The sequence below is a fragment of the Brassica napus genome, chromosome A6 (genome assembly GCF_020379485.1).
Source record: "Brassica napus cultivar Da-Ae chromosome A6, Da-Ae, whole genome shotgun sequence".
NCBI lineage: Eukaryota > Viridiplantae > Streptophyta > Magnoliopsida > Brassicales > Brassicaceae > Brassica > Brassica napus.
Window position 1 is genome coordinate 5,854,386 of NC_063439.1, and position 23,155 is coordinate 5,877,540.

Genomic DNA, 23,155 nt, shown 5'->3' on the forward strand with positions numbered 1-23,155 from the left:
GTGACCGCGTTAAAATTCTCAATACGCGTTGGCTCGTTCTTATTTTTCTTCTTTTCATGCAAATTCATTTATGATTTTGGAAATTTGTATATATTTTGGGATAATATATGTTGCATAAAAGTGATTAATACTTGATAGGTTTATTTTCGAATAGTTACTGTTCATAGTTTGAAGTGGTCCTAGACTCTCTTTTTTTCTATGGTACCAAGTTAACGCGTTTTTAGTTTTGTTATTAATATTGATATTAATTTTCCTTGAGTCCCAATTAAACCATAATAGCTTAAATTTATTTATTTATTTTTTGCCTCTCAAATTTATTCAATAACTATTTTACAATTTCCCCTTGAAAATGTATTTTCCCTACAAGTAAAACTATACGCATACGAACTCGGATCCTTAAACTACTCAAAAAAGTAAAAAGAACGAGTTGCTGAACCGCTCATGAAACTGAGTCTTCTCGAGTTGATTCTGACAAGGAGAGTCTTAATTGAAATCATGAAACGAACACGAAAGGTTCATGACTGTCTCGTCCATGGCCAAAAAATCCATGAAGCTTGAGCTAACATTGCTAATGCTCAGAGAGGTCTCAATAAAGGATTGGTGGTGATCAAATCGTGTGCATTTGGAAGTTTTAGTGAAGGAGGATTTCTCAGGAGCTTCTTCAAGTCAGACTGAAAAATTTAAGAGACAAAAATATAAAGAACAGTGAGGACAAAAGAATCTAAACAATTGTGTGGGTACCGTACCTGGACAGCATCATGAAGATGAGAAACCTCTTTTCCTTCTAAAAGCCCAACCTTCTCAAGATTTTTGATATACCCATTTAGATGGTTCAGCACGTAATGTGTTACTTGTCTTGTTTTCAAAACACTCAAAACCTGGACGCTCACAAGTTAGATGTAATATAGGAATATATAAACTAATACCTAACGTATGTCATGGGTTTCAAAAAACAAACCTGAGGAAATGAATCTCGGACATCTTCCAAGAATTGTTTTGCTTCTTCTCCCTCCACCTCACTTTCATTGATTACAACAGAAGCAATGTCACTGTCACCTGTGCAAAGGAAACAAATATGACTGAGTAAATGATGAAGCAAATGGTTTCATTTGAGGCTCACATCAGATAGATCTAACCGGTAAGGTTTTAGTCTTTATTTCCGAAATGTTGTCCAGAGTTTTAACCAATATTAAACATTAAGATATAACACAACAGGGGTGACGCATACCTAGAAAGCCATGCAATTGCTGTCGCGCAATCCTATGAGCACGGAGAAATGCAGAGGAAATGTAACAAGCAGATTCGAGTCTTTCAACGATTAAATAACTGACGAACTTGCGGGGGATAATTCTTGATTGAAGAAACTTGTAGTACTTTGGGAAATGAACACACGGTTTTAAACCTCTCCAGTCGCATAAAGACTCTGTAGAAACAAGGTCGAGTGCCTCATCTACTGATTGCATCAAAACGTTGGCAGTACCTTGTGTAATCCTCCCATCATCAAGCATCTCCCAGTAAGCTGCCTGAACACCTGATACATGCAAGGGTCTCGAATCGATAGCTAGCTAAATAGTTTGACAACAAGAAGATTCATGTAGGCATTGTGAAATACCATTTAAGAAGCGTATACGTATGTCCATTATATTCGTTGGGTCAACATTGCCAGCTTCACACCCATCATGAGGATCAACTTGTTCCCCTTGTAAATTTTTCAAACTTGGAATATGTCCTATAACTGTATGCCAGTCAGCAGATCCAAGCTCCTCGTCATCTCCAAGGTTTTCAAAAGCTTTGAAGGCGGTGTTCATCATTTGAAACTTTGTATACTCCAGTATTCTTTTCTGCCAACAGGAAAACACAAATCAGAGGGGAAACACACAATCATTATAAAACACTACATAAGGAATCAGAAACATTCCGAATCAGGTTGAATCCAATGTATACTATTACCGGATGGTGAAACACACACAAACGTAAGACAATATACACACACTGATGGAAAGATGCAGTCACTTGTGTATGTATAAGCACAAACACAAATGATCAAAAGTTCAATCATCTACCAGAGTAAGATCGCAAACATTAGCATCTAAATTTTGAAAAGTAGCATTTCAAGAGAACATATGATTAAAATCCACACCTTGGTGCCCGTTAAAGTGTCCATGCGAAGAAGGTGCAAGAGGAATTGGGTAGTGGATCCATTAACAACCAAAGTTAGGAACACAATCCCACCAGTAAAGAACAGAAACTGCAAAACAGCTGCAACCTCAAGATAACCCAAAAAAAAATAATCCCAAAAATAAAAATAAAATTTAAACCTCACCCTTGTTCCCGTCTCCGAACTAATATACGAATTGCCACTTGATTGCTGAAATTTATGACAGAGAGCCATAGTGTGTCAAAGCTAAGGAACTGAGGACATGAGTATAAAGGACAGCAAAAAGAGACACAACTAGATATAAGTTCATATAGCTCTTGCAAGAACAAAATGATCGTTTATAACAGAACTCACTTTTACAGATAGAGCGAGTGATAGGGACACAGCACCCCTTAATCCAGACCACGTGAGTATGATGGATTCCTTCCAATCTAAGCCATAGCCAAAACGACGTAGCAATGGGTACAAAACTCCAACCATTACACATCGGGATAGTTGGACATACAAGTATAAGAGGAAAAGAAAGCCCCACGAGGCTCCTGGTAAGAAAAGGCTAATGAGTCATGATTGTTCCTTGGAACAAATATTATGTAAAAAAAGAGGAAACAGAACAAAAACTAAATCACATCAAATGTGAAAGGCACCTTCGTAAGATATTTTCCGACTGCTAAAGTCGCCTACAGCAATAATAACACCACTGCAATTCACAAGAGAAACAAATCCAATGTAATTGTATCAACCAGCTAAACATTGACAGCAGTATAGCAAGAAGAGTTCATAACAGATGAAAGATATACGATTCCAGATACATTTACCTGAGTATAAAAACTAATGTGTTTGCAATATAAGCGACCATTTCCCTACATAATCAAGAAGACAGTCATATATTTACATATATATTTAAATAATTTCCTTACTTATGATGAACGTAAGAACTCTTGAGTTGTAAAATACCAGAAGTGATGCAAACTCTGGTGGTTCTCACCCTTAAATGCTGTCCTTGCAAATGCAGCGAAAAACCTATAACAAGTATATACCAAAGTTACTTTTTAATACAAAAAAAAAAGAAAGAAGGGATAATTCACCACGACTTACATCCCCAAAGTCATCACAGTCAAAATTCCAGAAACCCCAGCCCACTCTTGAGCCTGTACATGTTAGAAAACTCTCAGAATTTCTAGAGATCTAAGATTCTCGCATTGGAGATTAACGTGTGGAGAAGAGACCATACAGTGTAATACGCGAAATAGCTAACTGAAAGCGTTACAGTGATCTGAACCACTATGTCATTAAACACGAATCTAAGCCAAAAAACTGATGCAATGCCCAAAGCTACACCAATGCCTACACTAAAACAAAAAGAACCAAACAACATAATCTGAGAAAATAGCAATGACATACGAAGCCACTAACAAAGGGAAAAATAGTTCATACGCTCCAAACGAGTTTTGAGTAAGAAATTTGATTATGAAACTCCAATCAGAGGTACTCCCCATCACCATCTTCAAGAATAACTGGAAGACCACAACTGACACCCTGAATTTATAAAACAATCAAGGCTGAGCATAAAAGACATAAAGTCACCTTTAGATTAGGCACGTTTGAGATGATTACCCGTCATTCATCAAGGACTCCCCGTCAATTATAGTGGTCATCTTCTTACTAGCACCAAGCTCCTTCAGCAAAGCAACAACAGCCACAGGGTCGGTAGCACCTAAAAGTGCTCCAAGCAACAATGATGTTTTCCAATCCCAGTTATATGGAAAAGTAAGCTGCAGGTAACACAACACACTTACAACGTCATGGACTAGATAGGTCTCCATATCAAACGCATACATACCTTCAAGAGAGAACCAATCCAAAACGTGGAAATCAAAACTCCAGGGCCAGCAAGCAGAACCATTTGTCCAAGACATCTCTACAAATGATATAGACAATCAATCAATCAAATAGCAAGAACCAAAAACACCAAAAAAGTAGCTCAAAACCACAGACTTTACATATAAGATAAGAAAGAAAACCTTGATCTGGTGAACATCCATGGAGAATGAGCTCTCAAAAAGAAGAGCAGGGAGAAAAACAGCCAAAAGTAGGTCAGGGTTAATATCATTCCCTGTATAAAAGAAACCTTAAATTATAAGAGCATGATTAATGAGAGATTCTTAGGTAGAGTTATTAGCGGAATATAAGAAACCGTTTTTTAACTTTTAACTAAAAGAATGTAAGAACAGGTTACTAAAAAATTAATAAACGGTATTTTATATTTTACTAAGAATCCCACCATGAGAAAATGTTCTAAGAATTTTAATATTAAAAATTATTTTAAAATGTTTATGGCCAGTCATGTTCAAAAGCTTGTAATGTAACAGTGTAGAGAAAGAACACGTCAGCTTACAGATACGAATACCATGGCCCATCTTCCCAAGGCTGTGATTAGTCCCGTACTCTGCAGAATCAAATATATATACTGAGATATTAGTAGTATTGGAAGCAAACAAAGAAACAGCAACGTGGACCTAATGAAAACCTAGAGATCCGAGAACGATGCCGATGACGAGGAGAACGACGGTATACGGAACTCTGGTGCCGTTAAACAGTTGTCTGCAGGCTGTGCCGAGAACCAGCGAAACTCCCGCGAATATAACTGCATCTACAGGTCTCGAACCGCTCTCGGCGGAATACGACAACGACAAACTTGTTTTCTCCGGTGAAAAGTACGGCAACGCCGCGTCGGTGATACTCGTCATCTCCGTCAAACGGAAGCAGAAGGAAGATAAATGAATGGGGGGACTCTCGATTTAATGGGGGTAGTGACTGAGGACTGAAGCGGTTTGTGTTTATCTTTGGTACGAAAATTAAAATAACCTAGCCGAAATTTATTTATTGGACCGAATGTAATCGATGTCCAACCGAATTTTGTTTGCGTATACCGGTTTTTGTACGGTTTCTGAATAACGACTAGGATAAGGTTTAATTGGCTCGCATCCTGATTTTGGGACGACTGGTTTTTCCGCTACCACCCGCAAACGCAGCTTTTGCGATTGGTATTGATTATCGACGGTTTGCAACAATCATTCAAATCGCTCTAAATTGCTTCAAACCGCTCTGAATCTCATAAATTCAAAAGCTGGCTCCAGCTAGCGTTTGCGGTTGGGACGGTTACGGAAGAGTAAATTTTTTTCTTTTTTTTTAAAACAATATATATACAAAAGTAAAAATATTTAATAAAAAATTTAAAATTAAAATTATGAAAATATTAAAATATATCTATTATATTTAAATAATATTATAAAATTTTATAATAAAAAAAATTTCAATAAATTTTCAAAAATTAAAATTATAACTTTCTAAATATAAATTTTATATTTATTATAATTTTATGATTTTTGATATTTTTATAATTATATTAAATATAAATATTGTTAATTTATTATTTGACTGTTACCACATTAGGTAGTTAACCAGTCATAAGTCACCCGCAAACGCACCAATTTTTAACCACAGTACCAGTCGTACAAATCTCTTAAAACCGCTAGAAACCGCAACCGTCCGCATCCACAAACTCCCGCAACCGCAACTGCAACCGCTGCGTTTGAACCAGTCAGGCCCAGTTTTATAGGTTTTAGTTTAAAAAAAAAAAAAAATTCCCTTTCTTGTTACTCACAGGATGTCTCTTATGCGTTCCTCTATTCCTAACCTTCTGCTTTCTCAACACCGTCACCATCACCTACACCGCAACCGCAGCACTACCCTTCGGAACCATCGTTGTAATCGTCCTTATATGGTGATAGGATAGCACACGGTGGAGTTGAGAACAGAGTTGACAAGATGGTCCTACGTAAGTCAACTAGAGCAAAGGTACCAACAAGAAGATACGTGGAATAAGGAAGGAGTATTTCATTTTGTTATTTCTTATTCAATAAAAGACCTAGTCTTGAGGAGATAGTTCTCCACTTTGTTGCATTCCTGTTTTGTAGGAAGTTGAGTACTTCCACTTTCCCTCATTCACGTATTGTAAGGAGTCATGACTCCATTTGTTTTCTTATTTAAGCTAATGAAAAACCCAGAAAAAGCTAGACTTATCTACCAACAAATATCTTGAGTACTTGTGTTATTACAATCTCTTTAAGCTTTGAAGAGGGACCTTAGCAATTTGGTATCAAAGCCCGTTTGTTCTTGCGACGACATTCATTCACGTGAATCAACGTCCATCAAGAACATATTTTCTTTCCATCACCATTTCATTTTTTTTCCACCACCATTCCATCTACAATCACCAAAAACAAAACAAAAACAAAAAAACAAAACAAAAACCAAAAAAAAAAAATCTAAGAGATACGACCATGACCAACAAGGAGAGACTCGGTGACCTGGAAGCAGGACTGGGAATGATGCAGGATGAGTTCCAGAAGCTTACCGTCGGGATCGATGACAGACTCCGAGGAATTGAGAGCTCATTCCAACGAACTCTAGAGGAAACTCTAGGACGAATGCGGGAGATGGTCGCCAATAGTCGTGCAGGTGACTCCAGTGCAACACGTCAGAGCAGAGAGCCTGACATACGACCACAAACCACTCCTCAGGAGGAAACGGTGAATCCCTTCGCTCCGGTTCGATATAATCCGCACCGTGTGAAGCTGGAATTCCCTAAGTTCAGTGGAGGAGATCCCACCGAATGGATAAGCAAGGCGAAACAATACTTTGCGTACCATGAGATGTCGCTGGAGAAACGCGTGAGCTTTGCCTCATATCATCTCACCGACGAGGCCAATGAGTGGTGGCAGGCGATTTCCAAAGCACGGGGAACCGATCCATCCCAGGTCCCATGGGCGACGTTTGACACAGAGTTGTGGACCCGGTTTGGTCCAATGGACGGCGAAAACTTCGACGAAGCGCTTTCGCATATACGACAAAAAGGATCACTATTGGAGTACCAGAGAGAGTTTGAACGACTCCAGAACAAGGTGGAAGGCTGGACGGAGAAAGCTCTGGTTGGTGCATTCATGGGAGGTCTCCACACCAACATCTCCAATGCTATACGCATATTCAAGCCCAAAACCTTGACAGAGATCATCAATCTCGCACGATTACGGGACGATCAACTACAGAAGGAGAAACGTTGGAATAATCCCCGACAATATCCATCAAGTTCATCGGCTCCAACTAATCAGGAGCGCAGAAGTGAGAAATCACCAACAGAGCCGCGGAAATTGACGTGGGAGGAGATGAAGAGGAAGCGAAGTTTGGGATTGTGCTTTAGCTGCGATGACAAATTCGCTCCGGGTCACAAGTGTAAGCAACCCCAGTTGTTCATCATGGAGAGTACACAAGATGGTGATAGCAGCGATGAGGATCAAAACGAGGAAGAGCAGCAACCTGAGATCTCATTACACGCTTTGACAGGATGGGATACACCATCAACTCTTCGCCTCCACACTAAGATCGAACAGCAACATTTGCTAGCTCTTGTGGACAGTGGCTCCACACATAACTTCATCAGCGACAAGGCAGCACAGCGATTACACTTATCAGCGACGCGTACGACGCCTTTCACGGTCCGGGTGGCCAACGGAACTCCGCTGAAGTGTCACCAGCGATATGAAGCAGTAGCTATGAGGATTGGGACGGCGTCTTTCACGATAACCCTACATGTCCTTCCCTTAGCAGGCCTCGACATTGTTTTGGGAGTTAAGTGGTTGGAAACCCTAGGCCCAACTATTTGCGATTGGAAGGCCCAATCTATACAGATAGCGTGGGAAGGCCAAGCCCATCTTCTCCAAGGGATCCAAGCTGCAACCATTCACGCAATTGGGCCACAAGAAATCATTAAGGAAGCCCGTCAAGGCCACCTTCTGTATGCTCTCTGTCTCTCCGACACCGAGACACAGATTTCTCAAGTAGCCGACGACATGAAAGCATTGATTCATGACTTCGACGATTTGTTTCAGGCCCCAACTGGTCTACCACCACACCATGAGATTGAGCACACAATCACTCTTAAGGAAGGAACCGATCCTGTGAATGTCCGGCCGTACCGATATGCATACTTCCAGAAAGAAGAGATCGAGAGACAAGTGGAAGACATGCTGAAATCGGGAATCGTCCGCACTAGCTCCAGTCCATTCTCGTCGCCGGTTCTTCTGGTCAAGAAAAAGGACGGAACTTGGCACTTTTGTACTGACTACCGTGCTCTTAACGCTGCAACCATCAAGGATCGTTTTCCAATCCCGACCGTAGACGATATGTTGGACGAGCTACACGGCGCTGCGTACTTCACCAAGCTCGATCTTACTGCTGGGTATCATCAGGTTCGCATGAACCCCAACGACATCTCTAAGACAGCCTTTCGGACACACAACGGACACTATGAGTATCTGGTCATGCCGTTCGGCTTGTGCAACGCACCATCTACTTTCCAGGCGCTCATGAACTCTATCTTTCGGCCATTGATGCGCAAATCAGTTCTCGTCTTCTTCGACGACATTCTAATCTACAGCTCAGATTGGGAGTCCCATTTACGGCATGTACATGAGGTATTTCGACTCTTGCGTGAACACAAGCTTGCTGTGAAATTCAAAAAATGTGACTTTGGCAGAGAAGAATTGGAATACTTGGGGCATATTATATCTCGCCAAGGAGTCAAGGTGGATCAATCGAAGGTTCAAGCCATGCTCGACTGGTCACCTCCGACAAACATCACAGAGCTTCGTGGATTCTTGGGCTTAACCGGTTACTACCGCAAGTTCGTCAAAGATTATGGGATTATTGCTCGTCCCTTGACAAACAGACTGCGAAGAGGCCAATTTACATGGGATTCTGAAGCGGAGCAAGGTTTTTGTGCACTTAAGGCAGCTATGACAACAACACCGACTCTGGCCTTACCGGACTTTACACAATCCTTTGTCATTCAGACCGATGCGTCAGGCGACGGTATTGGGGCTATTCTCTCTCAAAATGATCAACCCATCGCCTTCATGAGCAGATCATTGGGTGTGGCAAAGAAGAGTTGGTCAACCTATGCTCGGGAAATGCTAGCTATCATTGTGGCCATTCGTACCTGGAGACCATACATCCTTGGCCGCAGATTCATCATTCAGACCGATCAACGCAGCCTGCGTTATCTCCTGGAGCAACGTATCCTCACCCCCGAACAACAAAAATGGATGGGGAAGCTGGTGGGCTATGATTATGAGATTGTTTACAAGCCGGGAAAAGCTAACGCTGCAGCAGATGCATTGTCACGACGACCAGATAGCCCTGTCCTCAACACTCTTTCTGCTCCTTCAGTCACGATATGGGAGGAACTACGCCAACTAGCACAAACAGATCCTTACTTGCTTCGTATTGGAAAGGCAGCAACAGCAAATCCAGGAAAGCCATACGCTTGGAAAGATGGATTGTTGTGCTACAACAATCGCATAGTCATTCCACCAACATCTCATCTCGTCAAACAACTTATCTATGAGCATCACAACACAACGATGGGAGGTCATTCCGGGATTCTCAGAACCTTCAAGCGCTTATCTCGGCAGTTCTACTGGCCATCGATGCATCGGGTTGTCTTGGAATACGTATCAAGCTGTGACACTTGCCAGCGAGCTAAAACGCAGACCATGTCTCCTGCTGGACTCTTGCAGCCACTGCCAGTGCCTGATCAAGTCTGGGAAGATATATCACTTGATTTCGTGGATGGCTTGCCTCGCTCCAATGGATACTCATCGATCTTGGTTGTGGTGGATCGCCTCAGTAAGTCTGCACATCTTTTGCCTCTTACTCACCCATATACGGCATCTCAGGTTGCTAAGCACTTCGTGGACATGGTGGTTCGCCTTCACGGAATCCCAAGATCAATCCTCAGTGATCGCGATGCCATATTTCTCAGCAATTTTTGGTCGGAGTTGTGGAAATTGTCTGGCACAAAACTGCGACGATCAACAGCCTATCACCCCCAATCGGACGGACAGACAGAGGTGGTCAATCGCTGTATTGAACAGTACTTGCGGTGCTTTGTGCAGAGCCGACCAAAGCAGTGGAGTGTCTTCTTACCTTGGGCTGAGTACTGGTACAATACCACCTTCCATGTCTCTACGGGGATGAGCCCTTTTGAAGCTTTGTATGGTCGCAAACCGCCGCTGATGCCGCGGTATGAGCTCGGATCTTCTTTAGTAGAAGAAATTGATGAACAGCTGCAAGCTCGTGACGAGCTACTCACAGACCTGAAGTTGCACCTTGCATCAGCCAATAACCGCATGAAACAGATAGCTGACCGTAAGAGAAGAGATGTTGAGTTCACAGAAGGGGAGTGGGTGTTCTTGCGTCTGCAACCGTACCGGCAGAAAACAGTTTTCAGGCGATCTTCGCAGAAGTTATCCAACAGGTACTTTGGTCCTTTTCAGATTGAGAAACGTATTGGTCAGGTAGCCTACCGTCTTAAGTTACCAGAGGGAGCCAAGATACATCCTGTGTTTCATGTTTCATTGTTGAAAAAGCGTTTAGGCGAAGATGAGCCGTCGACGGTAGAGTTACCTCCGCTGCGAGCTGATGGATTTTTTCACTTGGAACCAGTGGAAGTATTGTCTGTGCGCCGAGTTCAACATGGTACTAAGGAAGTTCAGGAAGCATTGATTAAGTGGAAGAACATGCCAATTGAGGAAGCAACTTGGGAGGAATATGATCAACTGGTGGCGAGCTTTCCCTTCTTTGTCTCGAACCTTGAGGACAAGGTTCTTTTGGACAGCGGGAGTGTTGATAGGATAGCACACGGTGGAGTTGAGAACAGAGTTGACAAGATGGTCCTACGTAAGTCAACTAGAGCAAAGGTACCAACAAGAAGATACGTGGACTAAGGAAGGAGTATTTCATTTTGTTATTTCTTATTCAATAAAAGACCTAGTCTTGAGGAGATAGTTCTCCACTTTGTTGCATTCCTGTTTTATAGGAAGTTGAGTACTTCCACTTTCCCTCATTCACGTATTGTAAGGAGTCATGACTCCATTTGTTTTCTTATTTAAGCTAATGAAAAACCCAGAAAAAGGTAGACTTATCTACCAACAAATATCTTGAGTACTTGTGTTATTACAATCTCTTTAAGCTTTGAAGAGGGACCTTAGCATATGGACACTAGTCACGTCTCCTCTCCTCGTCTTAAGTGGCATCGCCGGTAAAAACAGTAAATCCGAGGTCAAAGCACCGTGCCGCACGATCAAATACCCACGCGAGGTTCTGCCGCTCCCTTGGTACAGAAGCGCTCTTCCTCAGATGGCGATGGCTGATTTCCTTCCTTTCAGCGCCATCTACATCGAGCTTTACTACATATTCGCTAGCGTGTGGGGTCACCGGATCTACACCATATACAGTCTCCTCTTCATCGTGTTCATCATCCTCATCATCGTCACGACTTTATAGCCGTTGTCTTGACTTATTTCCAGCTCGTTGCTGAAGATCACCAGTGGTGGTGAAGGTTCGTTAAAACTATGTCTATTTGTCTCTATCTTTATTAATATAACCTGAGACTGATGCTATTGAATAACGATTTTGCAGATCATTCCTATGTGGTGGATCGACTGGTTTGTTTATCTACGCGTACTGCTTATACTATTACTACGCACGATCTGACATGTCAGGTTTTATGCAAACCTCGTTCTTTTTCGGATACGTGGTTTGCATTTGCTACAGATTCTTTTAATTGCCTGCTGGCTTCCGCGCAGCACTTCTCTTTGTTCGTCACATTTACCGGTCGATCAAATGCGAGTAAGAAGAAGTCTATCTTCCTTCTTTTGCCTCAAGAATTTTGCTAGAACAAAGAAGACAGAAAGGTTGGTTGTTAGAAAAAAGAGAGAAAACACAAAGACAAATGTCTGATTATTGTCTGAGAAAAGCATCTCTTCTAGAGACTTAACTTTAGGTGAGTCTCTCTCTCTCTCTCTCTCTCTCTCTCTATACAATTACTAATTGAAAGTTTTGATGAAAGAGTTACCAAATTTGCCAGTAGTAAAATCTAATAACAAATGTCATTAACTTATTTAAATTGAAATAAAACTGTATGCGCTTTTAATTTTGGCCCAATAATAAACTTAATTTCGGCCCAATAGTAAAAGGTTCTTCGAGTAAATAGATTCGCAAACAGAACCTCTTCAATTTTGAATTTACAGATCCTCCTTTAGGAACCCTAGAATCCTTCGGCGAACTAACTCTGTGTGCGATTTCTCGAGATATCTTTTGGATCAAGCGACAATGGATCTTCCGCGAGACGTCGACGACTACATCAAGGACACGATCGACCACTCTTTAGGGATCCCGATCTCCATAGACGCTCTCCAGAAGAAACTCTCCGCGGCCCAAGAGTCTCAGCGTCGTCTTCGCGAACAGTACTCGTCTCTAGTCTCCAGGTTGAAGGAGAAAGAACAAGTAATCGAACTCGCGAGATCGGAATCGAGCATCAACGCGCAGGCCGTCAAGAAATTCGTCGAAGAGAATCGGAAACTGAGCGGCGAGTGCGAGGATTTGGTGAAGCAGTGTAAGAAATGGGAAAGAGAGTGCTTTCTTTACCATCAAGACCGTGAAGCTTTGATGGATTTCGGGAACGAATCGGACGAGAGGGCGAGAGAAAGTGAATCTAAGGTTCGGGAATTAGAGGAACAAGTGAGAACGATGTCTGATGTAATGAAGAAGAGTAAAGTGGAATCTGAGAAGAAGTTAGAAGAAGAGGAACGTTTGGTTGATTCAGTTTTGGCATCGTTTGTTAGCGAAGAGGAGATTAAGTTCGGGCGTGTGTTCTTGGAGGCGAACATTCAAGACCAGTCTTTGTTGAGCAGATGGGAGGAGTTGAAGCCGTCGACGCGAAAGGCTGTGTCTTTGGTTGCGATGGTGAAGAGGATTGAAAAGGAGAAAGAGTGCCTCATCTTGAATCTCGCGAAAGCGGAGCAAGAAGTTGAGATTGTGTGCGAGCAAAACAGAGAGCTAGATGAAGAGAACCGAAAGCTGTTGAAGCAATGCAGTAGTAGTGGCTGTCTACAGTGTTCTGCTGAGAGAAGCAAGTCCAAGAAGAGAAAGAGTCCTAAGATGATGAGCAGCAGCAGCCCAGGATCTATCAACGATTTATAAGGTAGTGTAGTGAATGATACATTTTGCAATGTATTTATTTGAACCTGATTTGATAACTCTGGAGATCAGTGACGAATTGAAGTTAATTGTTGTTTTGAGGGACAATCTCTGACTACAAGCAATATGTATAAAAATATGAGATTGTAACAGATGAAACTACACTGAACATACAATTTTATATGTTGCCAAAACTAGACTAATGGATTTGGAAATGTATTTTTTAATATATTGTCTTTAATAACATGTCCTAGTTACATCCACGATCCATATGGTACATTCAGAGTTTAATGAACAAGAAGGTCTTAGTAAGAATATGTTTCATTCAAATAAATTTCTAATCTCTTCCTTTTTCAAGAACAATCTCGTTGCCTTTAAAATACGTTTTGAAAAGAAGTCAAACAAAGATTTGAAGTGTGGGCTTTGGTTTGTCTTTTTCACAAATGGCTTTAATCTTTTTGTATGTACACTGACCAAGCATTAGAAAATAGTCTTCTTCATGGCATGGGAAAAGCCATTTTAGATATTTATTTAGTTTAGAAGAAGGCTATTTATTTATTTTTAATTAGAAAATTGTTTTCATTTTTAGGGCTGTCTCTGTTCCACTCAAAATTTTTTTTTTTTTATAACTTTCCCTTTCTTCAGATCTCTCTCCTCTCTCTCTTTCTTTCTTATCTTCTTTCATAAAATATTTCTCTCTCTTCCTTCTCTTTCCTCAATCTCTCTCAGAATTCTCTCTCCTCTCTCTTCAGCAAGGCAAAAAATTCCCTAAAAGAGCCCCGTTCGTTTAACCCAATCCTCATGTAAGTTTTCTCTCTCCTAATCGATTTCCATCTCTCTCTCTCTCTTTTCCTCGCCTTTGAAAATTTACAATTGGACCTTTTTGTGTACTGTGTACCTACGCCTTTTTTTTTTTAATTTTCAAACCTCTCTCCATCGAACCATATATATTGAGGTTTCTTAGAATTCAGCTGCGGAATTACTCGATCCATGTCCAGCTTCCATAGATCTAGCTCTGGTTTCTCCAGATCTAGAAGCTCTATTGCATATGCATGCTTGTTTCCTGGTAGAAATGTCAAAAAGCTGTCGGAATTTCATATGTGGATCTCATGATTTACACACTCTAATTTTGTTTTCTGGTCATCTCCAAGATCTGATCTGTTGTTTATCTATGCAACTCTAATGATTTGCATTGTCCGTGAATATCAAAAATATTACGAGTTTGGCTAATTCGAATTTTGCATTCGAACATAGATTAACAGTCTTGTCTGAAATTCTCTGATTGTCTGAAATTGTTTTTAATATCTTTGGGGTTTTTGTAATGACAATTTTTGTAGATCTTTGAAATGGATGATGATGGGTTTCGCAACTGGGGTTACTACGAACCAGCAGCTGCTACATTCAAAGGTAATCTCGGTTTGCAGCTAATGCCAAGCATTGATCGGAACACTAAACCGTTTTTAACCGGTCGTGACCCGAATCTAATGATCGGCCAAAACGGACCGTACCACCACCACCCTGAGCCTCCTATCAACATGAGCTACAATTGGATTAACCAACACAAGGATAAGTTCTTCAACATGTTGCCTGTAACAACAACTCCTAATTACGGAAACATCCTTCCCGAAACTTCATCAGCCCCGTCGATGCGTCATCATCAAACCACCGATGAATACCCAGGTACACACGAACAAGTAGAAGAGATTATTCAGACCAATAAGAAGAGAAAGCCTAATACTAAACCTGGCGCCACAACTAAGGCTAAGAAGCCTCGGAAACCGAAGGAGGAGAGTGACAAGAGCATTAAAGTGAAACCGGCAAAGAAAAGTGTAGACTTCGTTATTAACGGAGTGAACATGGACATTTCGGGTTTACCTGTACCGGTCTGCACTTGCACTGGAGCTCCTCAGCAGTGTTACCGGTGGGGCTGTGGAGGTTGGCAATCTGCGTGTTGCACCACAAACATATCCATGCATCCGTTACCGATGAGTACTAAGCGTCGTGGAGCGAGGATCTCGGGTAGGAAGATGAGTCAAGGCGCGTTTAAGAAGGTTCTTGAGAAACTCGCTTCTGATGGGTTTAACTTTGGGAATCCGATTGATCTTAAGAGCCATTGGGCTAGACATGGGACTAACAAGTTTGTCACGATCAGATGATTTAGTTTATTAGTAAAAAGAAGGAAAAAAGGAGAGATCTCTTCCGGGACTGTCAGTGATCGTGTATATGCTAGACCAAATCTGATGTCTATGACCTGTTGAGTTCTGTCTACAATCTGAGTTTGATTCTGGTTTCAGGTAACCACCATTTGCTGGAGTCTGTTTGTTTGTTTGTTTGTCTGAGGGAAGAAGGTGACTTAGAAAATGAAGTTTGATTTTTCCCTCCTTTTGTTATCGTTATAAACATTTTACTGACTTGTAAGTTGTAACAGATATTCTTTTAATTAAATGTTTCTATTTCTCAGATTATCAGCAATAAATTGAATTAAATTTTCCTATATTGATATTGACGTTGGTTACATATATTCAAACAAAAAAATATTAATTTGTGATTTCTTTAAGAAAGTTTGGTTATTCTCCACTGTTTTATTGGAATTATCTATATTTGAATTAGTGGTTGTAATAAAATTGTTTTTGTCGTCAATATATTTGATTTGTAAAAAAAAAAACTGAAAAAATCAATGCGTGTTCAACAACATTATATTATCGTAGAATCATGAAATTAATTATAGTTTTTGGACCATATAAACAAAGATAATAACCAGTCCAAGTTAATTAAAACAGAGAATATAAACATAATTAGAGGCTAATTAAGTCAGGAACATTAACTACCGGAGGAGCAGTTGAGTTCTCCTCCTCCTCCTTGGCTTCATCATCATCAAGTTTAATCAAATCATCAATCTCAGGAATCAGTTCACGCTCCATCTCCTCTTCTAAACCCTTCGTCCTCTCCTCACCATTCTCACCCTCATCCGTCTCCTCCTCTCCCCCTTGCTCCTCTTCTTTATCCGTCCACACGATCTCATGCAGATGAATCACATCATCCACCGGAATCCTCACGAAATTCGGAATCTCCTGAGCATTCGCCACTCCAAGATCTCTGCAGAACACGAAATACTTCACAAGCTCCTCCCCCTGCGTCATCGACTTCGCCACAATCTTCAACGCCACGTCAGCCTGCCGTTTCCCCGACTTCGAGTTAACATTCGGCAACACCTCCGCGATCCGGCGACAGATCCAACCGTAGATCTCCAGAATCTCGCTGATCACGTTCTCCATCGCCTCGTTGATCACAGGTATCCTCACGCTCTCCCCGATAGGTTTGATCCGAATCAACGAATCGATGATAACTTGCATCTTACGTATGATCACGAGCCTTATCATAACCGACGACTCCTCGTCGTACCGGTGACGGTTCCCGTCGTGGAAGAGGATCGAGCGCCTGTCGAGGAACGCGAAGTACGCGCGCACGAAGAGGTTGAACCCGCCGGATCTGCTGCTGGTAGTGCGCGAGTTTCCTTCTCTACCGAACGCGGAGAGATCGAACGGTAACCGTCCGATCGACTCCGCGGCGGTAGTTTTGGAGAGGAAGAAGCCGTGCATCAGCATCAAGCCTTTCAGCGCCACCACCCAGCTACGCGTGCGCGTGACGCGGGAGGAGATGGCGCTGATGAGAGGCTTGAGGCTGGCCGGGGTGGCGCGGACTTGGCGGTAGATGAAGAGAGCGTTCTCTGGATCGATGGAGTACTCGTCGTGGTTTGTGGCTTTGACGACGGCTGCCTTGAGGAGGTCGTCCGCCGCGATGAGGCTAGTTCCGTCCTTGAGAGCTACGGAAGCTCGTTTCCATATATTCATCTCCCTCGCTTTTGGTTTTTTAAAACTTTTCTTTTTTCTTTTAGTCTTTATAAGTTCGAAATATTTGCTGGTTTTTAAAACCAATAAAAAAAAGTATTCGCTTGTTTTTAAAACAAATTAGATAAAGGATAAGCTAAAATAAGAAATCTCATTTTTGTTTTTTCTAGGGGAATTCTTCTATTTTGTTGGTTTTTCTAAATTTGTATTATCTTTCACATTCCATTCTTTTCGGTTTCAACCAAATACATATAGTTACAGAATTATATAGGTTATGATACGATTTAATTCTCTAGTATATGTATATTTTAGTCAAGTGTAAGCGACACGAGGGAGATAATTATAATTTTAATGGAAATTGATAGATAAAAATGATTATAGAGAGTATAAAACGCCAAAACGTGGTAACATTTTGCTAGTCTCTCTCCTAAAAACAATGTCTGAAGTGGCAAAAAGGACAGGGTTTGGTGGAACTCTTGCCGCTCTGTTCACAGTTTCTACAAACTGCAGGTTCAAGATTTCATCTCCCAAGATGTTTCTCTATGTATCTTCTCTTCTTTTAGCTAATTGCTTTGTTTACCGTCACCGCTACCGCTATTGTCAGCTTCTTCTTCTTTAGTCTTCATTTCCAACTTTCCTTCTGCTGCGTTGCTTCCGTTGGATTTCTCCGTGGAGCCTTTTAACACCTGTTCTTGTGCTGAACCGGGTGGGAGAAACACACCGGTGCCAGGAACAGGCAGTCTAGGCTGTGGTGGTGGCTGATGTCGTGGATGAGGCCAGACCGTTGCCCCGGGAAGGACACCGCCTGGGAAAGGCATTTGAGGGGGAAGAGGAGGAGAAGGGGCTATGAAAATCGGTTGAACAGCTCCGTTTGGTGGGAAGACACCAGTGGTCGGGATGACAGGATAATGTTTAGGTGGGGCGGTTGGGTGACGGTTGTGGTGTTGATTCGGTGGAGATCTGCTAGGTGGTGGAGCCCAGTTAGAACCGGTTATGGAGTTTCTAGGCTGAGATTTGGTGAAGGTGATGAGAATCCGCTGCTTTGGGATTGAGTGAATTGCAAACTTAGCAAGATCTGCTGATTTGCCTTCCACCAGAAGAACCGATCTGTTCAAAACCATCAATGTGATGATTAACTGACTTGAATGATGATCTCAGGTGTTTGAGAGAAAGATGAGAAACGCTTACCCGGGAGTGAGAGAAAGCTTGAGAGAGCCCTTGTAGTCACCGGGATGATCAGAGACAATGACTCTGCCAAATGTGAAATCACATTCCGACAAGGACAAGATCCCAACTGGTCTTCCAAACCATGGAGCTAACATATGCGGCTGCGAGTGATCTCCCTATTATAGTTCCAAAAGAAGACTTTTACTTAGTTAAAGAAACAGATTAATTAGTTAAGAACACTAAACTAATTTACCTCGTTGAAGAAGTCGATGATGCATGCATCTGGTTTCACAGGTATGATTTGTTTTGTGACCAGACGTTCAATGATGTCCGAAAGAAACGACGGGATTGGCTCTATTCTTCGACCTGCTTAAAACTCATAGCTTAATGTTAACCAATATACAGAAACTTATAAAGTAAAGTAACATTTTTCAAAGAACTTGCCTTTGATACTCTCATCATCAGGCATGGTATCAGCTATGGGGAGACCGAGTTGGATCATCTCGCGTCCATGTCCTCTATTGGGACGTTTATAACCCACATAGGCCTCAGCTGTTTTGCCATGAAACAGCGGTTTTAAGACATGACTTAATAATAACAAGAAGAAAAAAAGGATTCTTACTTTGAAGTTGACCTCTTCTTCCAGCGGTTCTCAGATTGTTTACAAGAGAAACGAGTTGAGAAACTTCCTTTGCGTCAACCATATTCTCATATAGCCTCAGTCCTTCCACGACATTAACCTACACATAAGGAAAAAAAAAAAAATCAGATTTTTAGTGTTGTAGGTTTAAATTTATAAGTAGAAATTAAAGAAGATCAACTCACCACTTTCGCTTCATACATCTCTTCAACAACAAAAGTCTTAGCCATGCTTGCAGTACACTCTTTATCTTTCTCGTCCTGCTTTTCCTCAGAACAGAGATTGTTATCTGAAAGAAAAAAACAACACAGAATCAAGAAAGTCTAACACATCAGGTGAAATATCAAAGAAACATGTTTTCCAAAGTACCTTTAGAATCATGGTTCACTATCTCCGCTTGAGTTTCACCACCAGCAGACTCAGATTCTTCCAGATCTTTACGATCACTCTTTGGTTTCTCGCTACCATCTGTCCCACAAACAGATATAGATGTACATTACATCCCCACTTACATATAAACCAACAAAATAGTCTAGAGACTACAGTACACATTGCACCTATCTTAAACAAGATTTAGCAGCCAAGTAGTTAACTTTTATTACAAGCAAACAAGCAAGCCAAAAAATACTATTTCGTTACCTCTCTTCTCCTCAGCAATAGACAACCCCTTAACATCACTTGCTAGCTTAGCTTCAACGTTGTGGGAATCTGAATTCAAGTGATGCCCGTTTCTCGCCAAAGATTCAGCTCCTCTGTAACCACCACCACCACCATGATGATGCTTGTTAAATCCATAACCTGATCTCTTTCCTCCAAACTTCAAATTCTGATCAGCAGCATTGTAATGCCTTTGAGGCTGTTGTTGTTGTTGTTGAGGCGTTTTCAGTTTCCACCCCCAAGCAGCGTGCTGAAGAGCCTTGTAAATATCAGCAATCGTGTAATAAGGCTGCATATAGATAGCTTGAGACCAGCTTGACTGACGGTGTTGGATGGCTGAGATGACGGCGTCGTATTGGCTTTGATCCCCGATTGCTTGCAGATGTTGGCAGAGCGTGTCGATGATGGCGTTAGCCGCGGCGAACTCCCCGCGCATCCACGAGATATACACGTCTCTCTCGTCGGGGATCCAGCTTCCGGCGACGGCGATGGGTGGTGTAAACTGGAGTTTATCAGACGGAGGAGCAACGTTTCCAGGTGGCATTGCCATTGGTGGTGGCAACAATAAAGGGAAGAAAAAGAAGCAACGATCTCGAGTAACAGAACAAAAAAAAAGTGTTTTTTGTGTTTGTGTTCTGTCTTGATATCAGACAAGACCTTTGAACAGATCTGCAGAATCAAAATTAAAAAAAAAAAACTCGAATTGAATGTAATTTCAAACAAAACCCAGAAGGAAAGTAGATGAATTTTTTCGGATGAAATGAAAATTGAAAACTCACAAAAGAATCCACGAAGAATGTGAAGGTTTTAATGAAGAGAGTGGAGCAGTATAGATCTGAGGGGGAAACGCGTAAGCACGTCTTCAAGGTGACGCTGATTGAATAAAGGAAAGAGTTAAGTGATGTATGTATAGATTAAAGGGAAGCTTCCTTAAAGGCAAGACGAGAGAGAAAAGAGGAGAGAGATCTAGGGTTTTTAGGAGGAAAGTGTTGGCTTAGTTAAGACGCATCATCCGTTTTCAAGAGTCTAAAACGGTGGCTTATAAGATAGATCACACCTCAGATCTGTTGTTTCTCAATTCTCATTTTTTTTTCTTTTCCATGAAATTCTTGTGTTAATTCCTTTTCGTTGATTACGCAAGTTCTTTTGAAAAGTAAAATGAACAATATTTAGGGTAACTGGAACAAAATCGAGATTCCGCATCTTTTAAATGATGCTATTTTATCAAATAGGCCTTATGACCCAGTATATAGATCTAACATATGGGCTTACAAGATAATTTATAGGGGTTTTGCTTTTTTATTGTAATATGTTAATAGAGTCCACGGGTTGTTTCAAACATGAGCTTTCAAAACAGCTTATATATAAATAATATCTTACACAAAATAATTAAGATTGCAATCTTAGAAAAAGGCAACTCCTTCACTTATATTCCAAATCCTTGTACATAAGCAACTCATCCATTTGTTGACCAATATATTGCATGAATAGTCACACTATTTTAAAAAGTGCTAGGAGCAAATAATAATCTCAAAAGTCAAAACAATATCAAATAGTAGGGTTACACCAGAGATGAACTTACACCTCACTGCATCGGTTACTGCTGAAGAGATAAAACGCGCAGCTATTACGGTAAAAGGTAGCAGTGCTCCAGGTGAAAATGGTCTTACTGGAATGTTCTACCAAGAGTTTTGGCACATTGTTGGCCCTCGGTTAACACTGAAAATTCAGAATTTCTTTGCAACTTCGATCCTTCTTGATGGCTGGAACCACACTCCGCTAAGTCTTCTTCCTAAGATCTTGAATCCTTCGCGCATGATAGAGATGAGACCTATAAGTTTATGTTATGTTCAGTATAAGATTATCTCTAAAATTTTGTGCAACCGCCTCAAAGTCATCTTTCCTAAGATTATATCAGATACACAGGGAGCTTTCGTTTATGGTCGTCTGATATCGGACAAAATTATAATCGCACACGAGATGTTTCATGGTTTGCGCACTAACCAGAAGGTATCTGAGGAATGTATGGCCATTAAAAACGATATGTCCAAAGCATGTGATCGGGTTGACTGAAATTTCTTAGAAGTTCTTATGGAAAAGATGGGGTTTGACAGAGTATGGATTCGTTGGATCATGGCTTGTGTGTTGATTGTGTCTTTCTCGGTACTGTTGAATAGAAATTCCCATGGATTTATAAGACCGGAACAAGGCATTAGGCAAGGTGATCCGTAGATCACACCTCAGATCTGTCTCAATTCTATTTAGTTCTTTTCTATGAAAATTCTTGTGCTAATTCATTGTCGATAATTACGCAAGTTGTTACAATTCTTTTAAAAAGTAAAAAGAACAATATTGGGTGATTTTGCTGAATATTCATAAGAGACAAAGAATTAAGAATATGTCCATGCTACAGTAACGTATGATGGATGTGACAACTAAAGCCTAATTTTTCCCGTTTTCTCCCTCCTAGCGCGTGCGCGTGAGATGGCTCTGGAAGCAAAAACACATGGTTGCTGTTTCAGACTATACTATATGTTGTATAGTATAGTAACGTACAGTTTGATACAAGTTCTACACTGATTTCAAAAGGAAAATATGGTATAATTGGTGAAGTTAAAAGGAAAATATGGTACAAAAGGAAAATGCATAAGGTTGGGTTCAAAAGGAAGCATAACAAACATAAGTTACATGTGCAACGAAACTAGAAATATGGTGGCCGCGGGAGGCACCACAACATATATGTCAGCATTTATGTTGGTGGAATACACGGAAATGAGACAATACTATATTCAGTGTAGTATGGACAGATCGTTAAAAACCATAGACCTCCACGTTCAAAGGAATTCAGTGTATGTAATAAGAGTTATTGAACCATAGCAAATAGAGTTATTGCTCCTCCTGAGCATCTGAAAGAGCTACTTTAATGTTTTTATCCATCACAAATTGAAGTAATTGTTGGTTCTTTTCCGTTCAGTATGTTTGAACTCTATTTGATACAAACGCTCGGGCAACCCTAACTCCTTCAGTATGTTATTGGGATTATGCAAAAGAACAATTGCAACACAACTACTTTACAATAATCTACCAACATGGTTTAGCGCATACACCATACAATTCCAAGTATATATTTGCAGGCACAATACAGTTCTTTGACTATACTACAAACATTCCACACATAGTATAGCCTGAGCTTTCAAAACCATCAAACCCACTCAAGCTTACACCTACATCTTCTAACTAACATCTGTTAACTGTGCATGCATACATCTATATGCATGACAACAAAATTATATATGCTAAAAATATCAGGAAAATACAACTTCACATTCACCAACAAACATGGTATACATCGATCTTGCAAAAGGGTGAGAAGTGAAGATGATGATTCATTTACTGTGTAAAGACAAAATCATGGTTCCCTTTTTACGCGCAAACAAGGGTCTTTTTGTCAAACATCACCATAATATATAACGTATCATAGCCACAAAGAAGTAATGGTTATAAACTTAATTTTCTTTGTGCTATGGACATGTCACCTAATTTCCCAACAATATTTAGTGTAGTTGTAACGAAATCGAGATTCCG

The 23,155-nt window shown here is 40.9% G+C and overlaps 5 protein-coding genes across 11 annotated transcripts; 2 read left to right on the forward strand and 3 right to left on the reverse strand.

Annotated features, from left to right (window-relative positions):
- Positions 1-276: 276 nt before the first annotated feature.
- LOC106346603 (sodium/hydrogen exchanger 8) lies at positions 277-5,138 on the reverse strand. Of its 6 annotated transcripts, none has more exons than XM_048782300.1 (19): positions 4,686-5,136; positions 4,554-4,604; positions 4,180-4,271; positions 3,999-4,076; positions 3,773-3,930; positions 3,593-3,694; positions 3,390-3,507; positions 3,254-3,306; positions 3,113-3,178; positions 2,974-3,018; positions 2,803-2,855; positions 2,513-2,697; positions 2,356-2,368; positions 2,141-2,289; positions 1,613-1,841; positions 1,229-1,531; positions 959-1,056; positions 747-878; positions 277-671 (listed from the first exon to the last, which is right to left on the reverse strand). In XM_048782300.1, the coding sequence occupies exons 1-19, from the start codon at positions 4,903-4,905 to the stop codon at positions 576-578; spliced, it is 2,241 nt and encodes a 746-aa protein (XP_048638257.1). In that variant the 5' UTR covers positions 4,906-5,136; the 3' UTR covers positions 277-575. The 6 variants fall into 6 exon arrangements, with proteins under 6 accessions (XP_048638257.1, XP_048638258.1, XP_048638261.1 ...); XM_048782301.1 differs by having other exon boundaries at positions 2,141-2,248; positions 2,324-2,368; positions 4,686-5,135; XM_048782304.1 differs by having other exon boundaries at positions 4,675-4,909.
- A 7,139-nt stretch (positions 5,139-12,277) lies between these two features.
- On the forward strand, positions 12,278-13,441 carry LOC106346605 (girdin-like). The gene has a single exon (XM_013785976.3). The coding sequence runs from the start codon at positions 12,392-12,394 to the stop codon at positions 13,259-13,261; it is 870 nt and encodes a 289-aa protein (XP_013641430.2). The 5' UTR covers positions 12,278-12,391; the 3' UTR covers positions 13,262-13,441.
- A 394-nt stretch (positions 13,442-13,835) lies between these two features.
- On the forward strand, positions 13,836-15,723 carry LOC106346606 (protein BASIC PENTACYSTEINE2). The gene is made up of 2 exons (XM_013785977.3): positions 13,836-14,061; positions 14,596-15,723. Exon 2 carries the CDS (start codon positions 14,605-14,607, stop codon positions 15,412-15,414), a length of 810 nt encoding a protein of 269 aa, XP_013641431.2. The 5' UTR covers positions 13,836-14,061; positions 14,596-14,604; the 3' UTR covers positions 15,415-15,723.
- Positions 15,724-15,838: 115 nt separating this feature from the next.
- LOC106346604 (putative clathrin assembly protein At1g14686) lies at positions 15,839-17,215 on the reverse strand. The gene has a single exon (XM_013785975.3). The coding sequence runs from the start codon at positions 17,107-17,109 to the stop codon at positions 16,054-16,056; it is 1,056 nt and encodes a 351-aa protein (XP_013641429.2). The 5' UTR covers positions 17,110-17,215; the 3' UTR covers positions 15,839-16,053.
- Positions 17,216-17,443: 228 nt separating this feature from the next.
- LOC106346607 (RNA demethylase ALKBH10B) lies at positions 17,444-20,741 on the reverse strand. 2 transcript variants are annotated; one of them, XM_048782306.1, is made up of 9 exons: positions 20,350-20,730; positions 19,553-20,239; positions 19,283-19,381; positions 19,099-19,202; positions 18,896-19,013; positions 18,718-18,825; positions 18,527-18,639; positions 18,295-18,449; positions 17,444-18,213 (listed from the first exon to the last, which is right to left on the reverse strand). In XM_048782306.1, exons 2-9 carry the CDS (start codon positions 20,118-20,120, stop codon positions 17,670-17,672), a joined length of 1,809 nt encoding a protein of 602 aa, XP_048638263.1. In that variant the 5' UTR covers positions 20,121-20,239; positions 20,350-20,730; the 3' UTR covers positions 17,444-17,669. The 2 variants fall into 2 exon arrangements, with proteins under 2 accessions (XP_048638263.1, XP_048638262.1); XM_048782305.1 differs by having other exon boundaries at positions 19,553-20,741.
- Between the last annotated feature and the right edge of the window lie 2,414 nt (positions 20,742-23,155).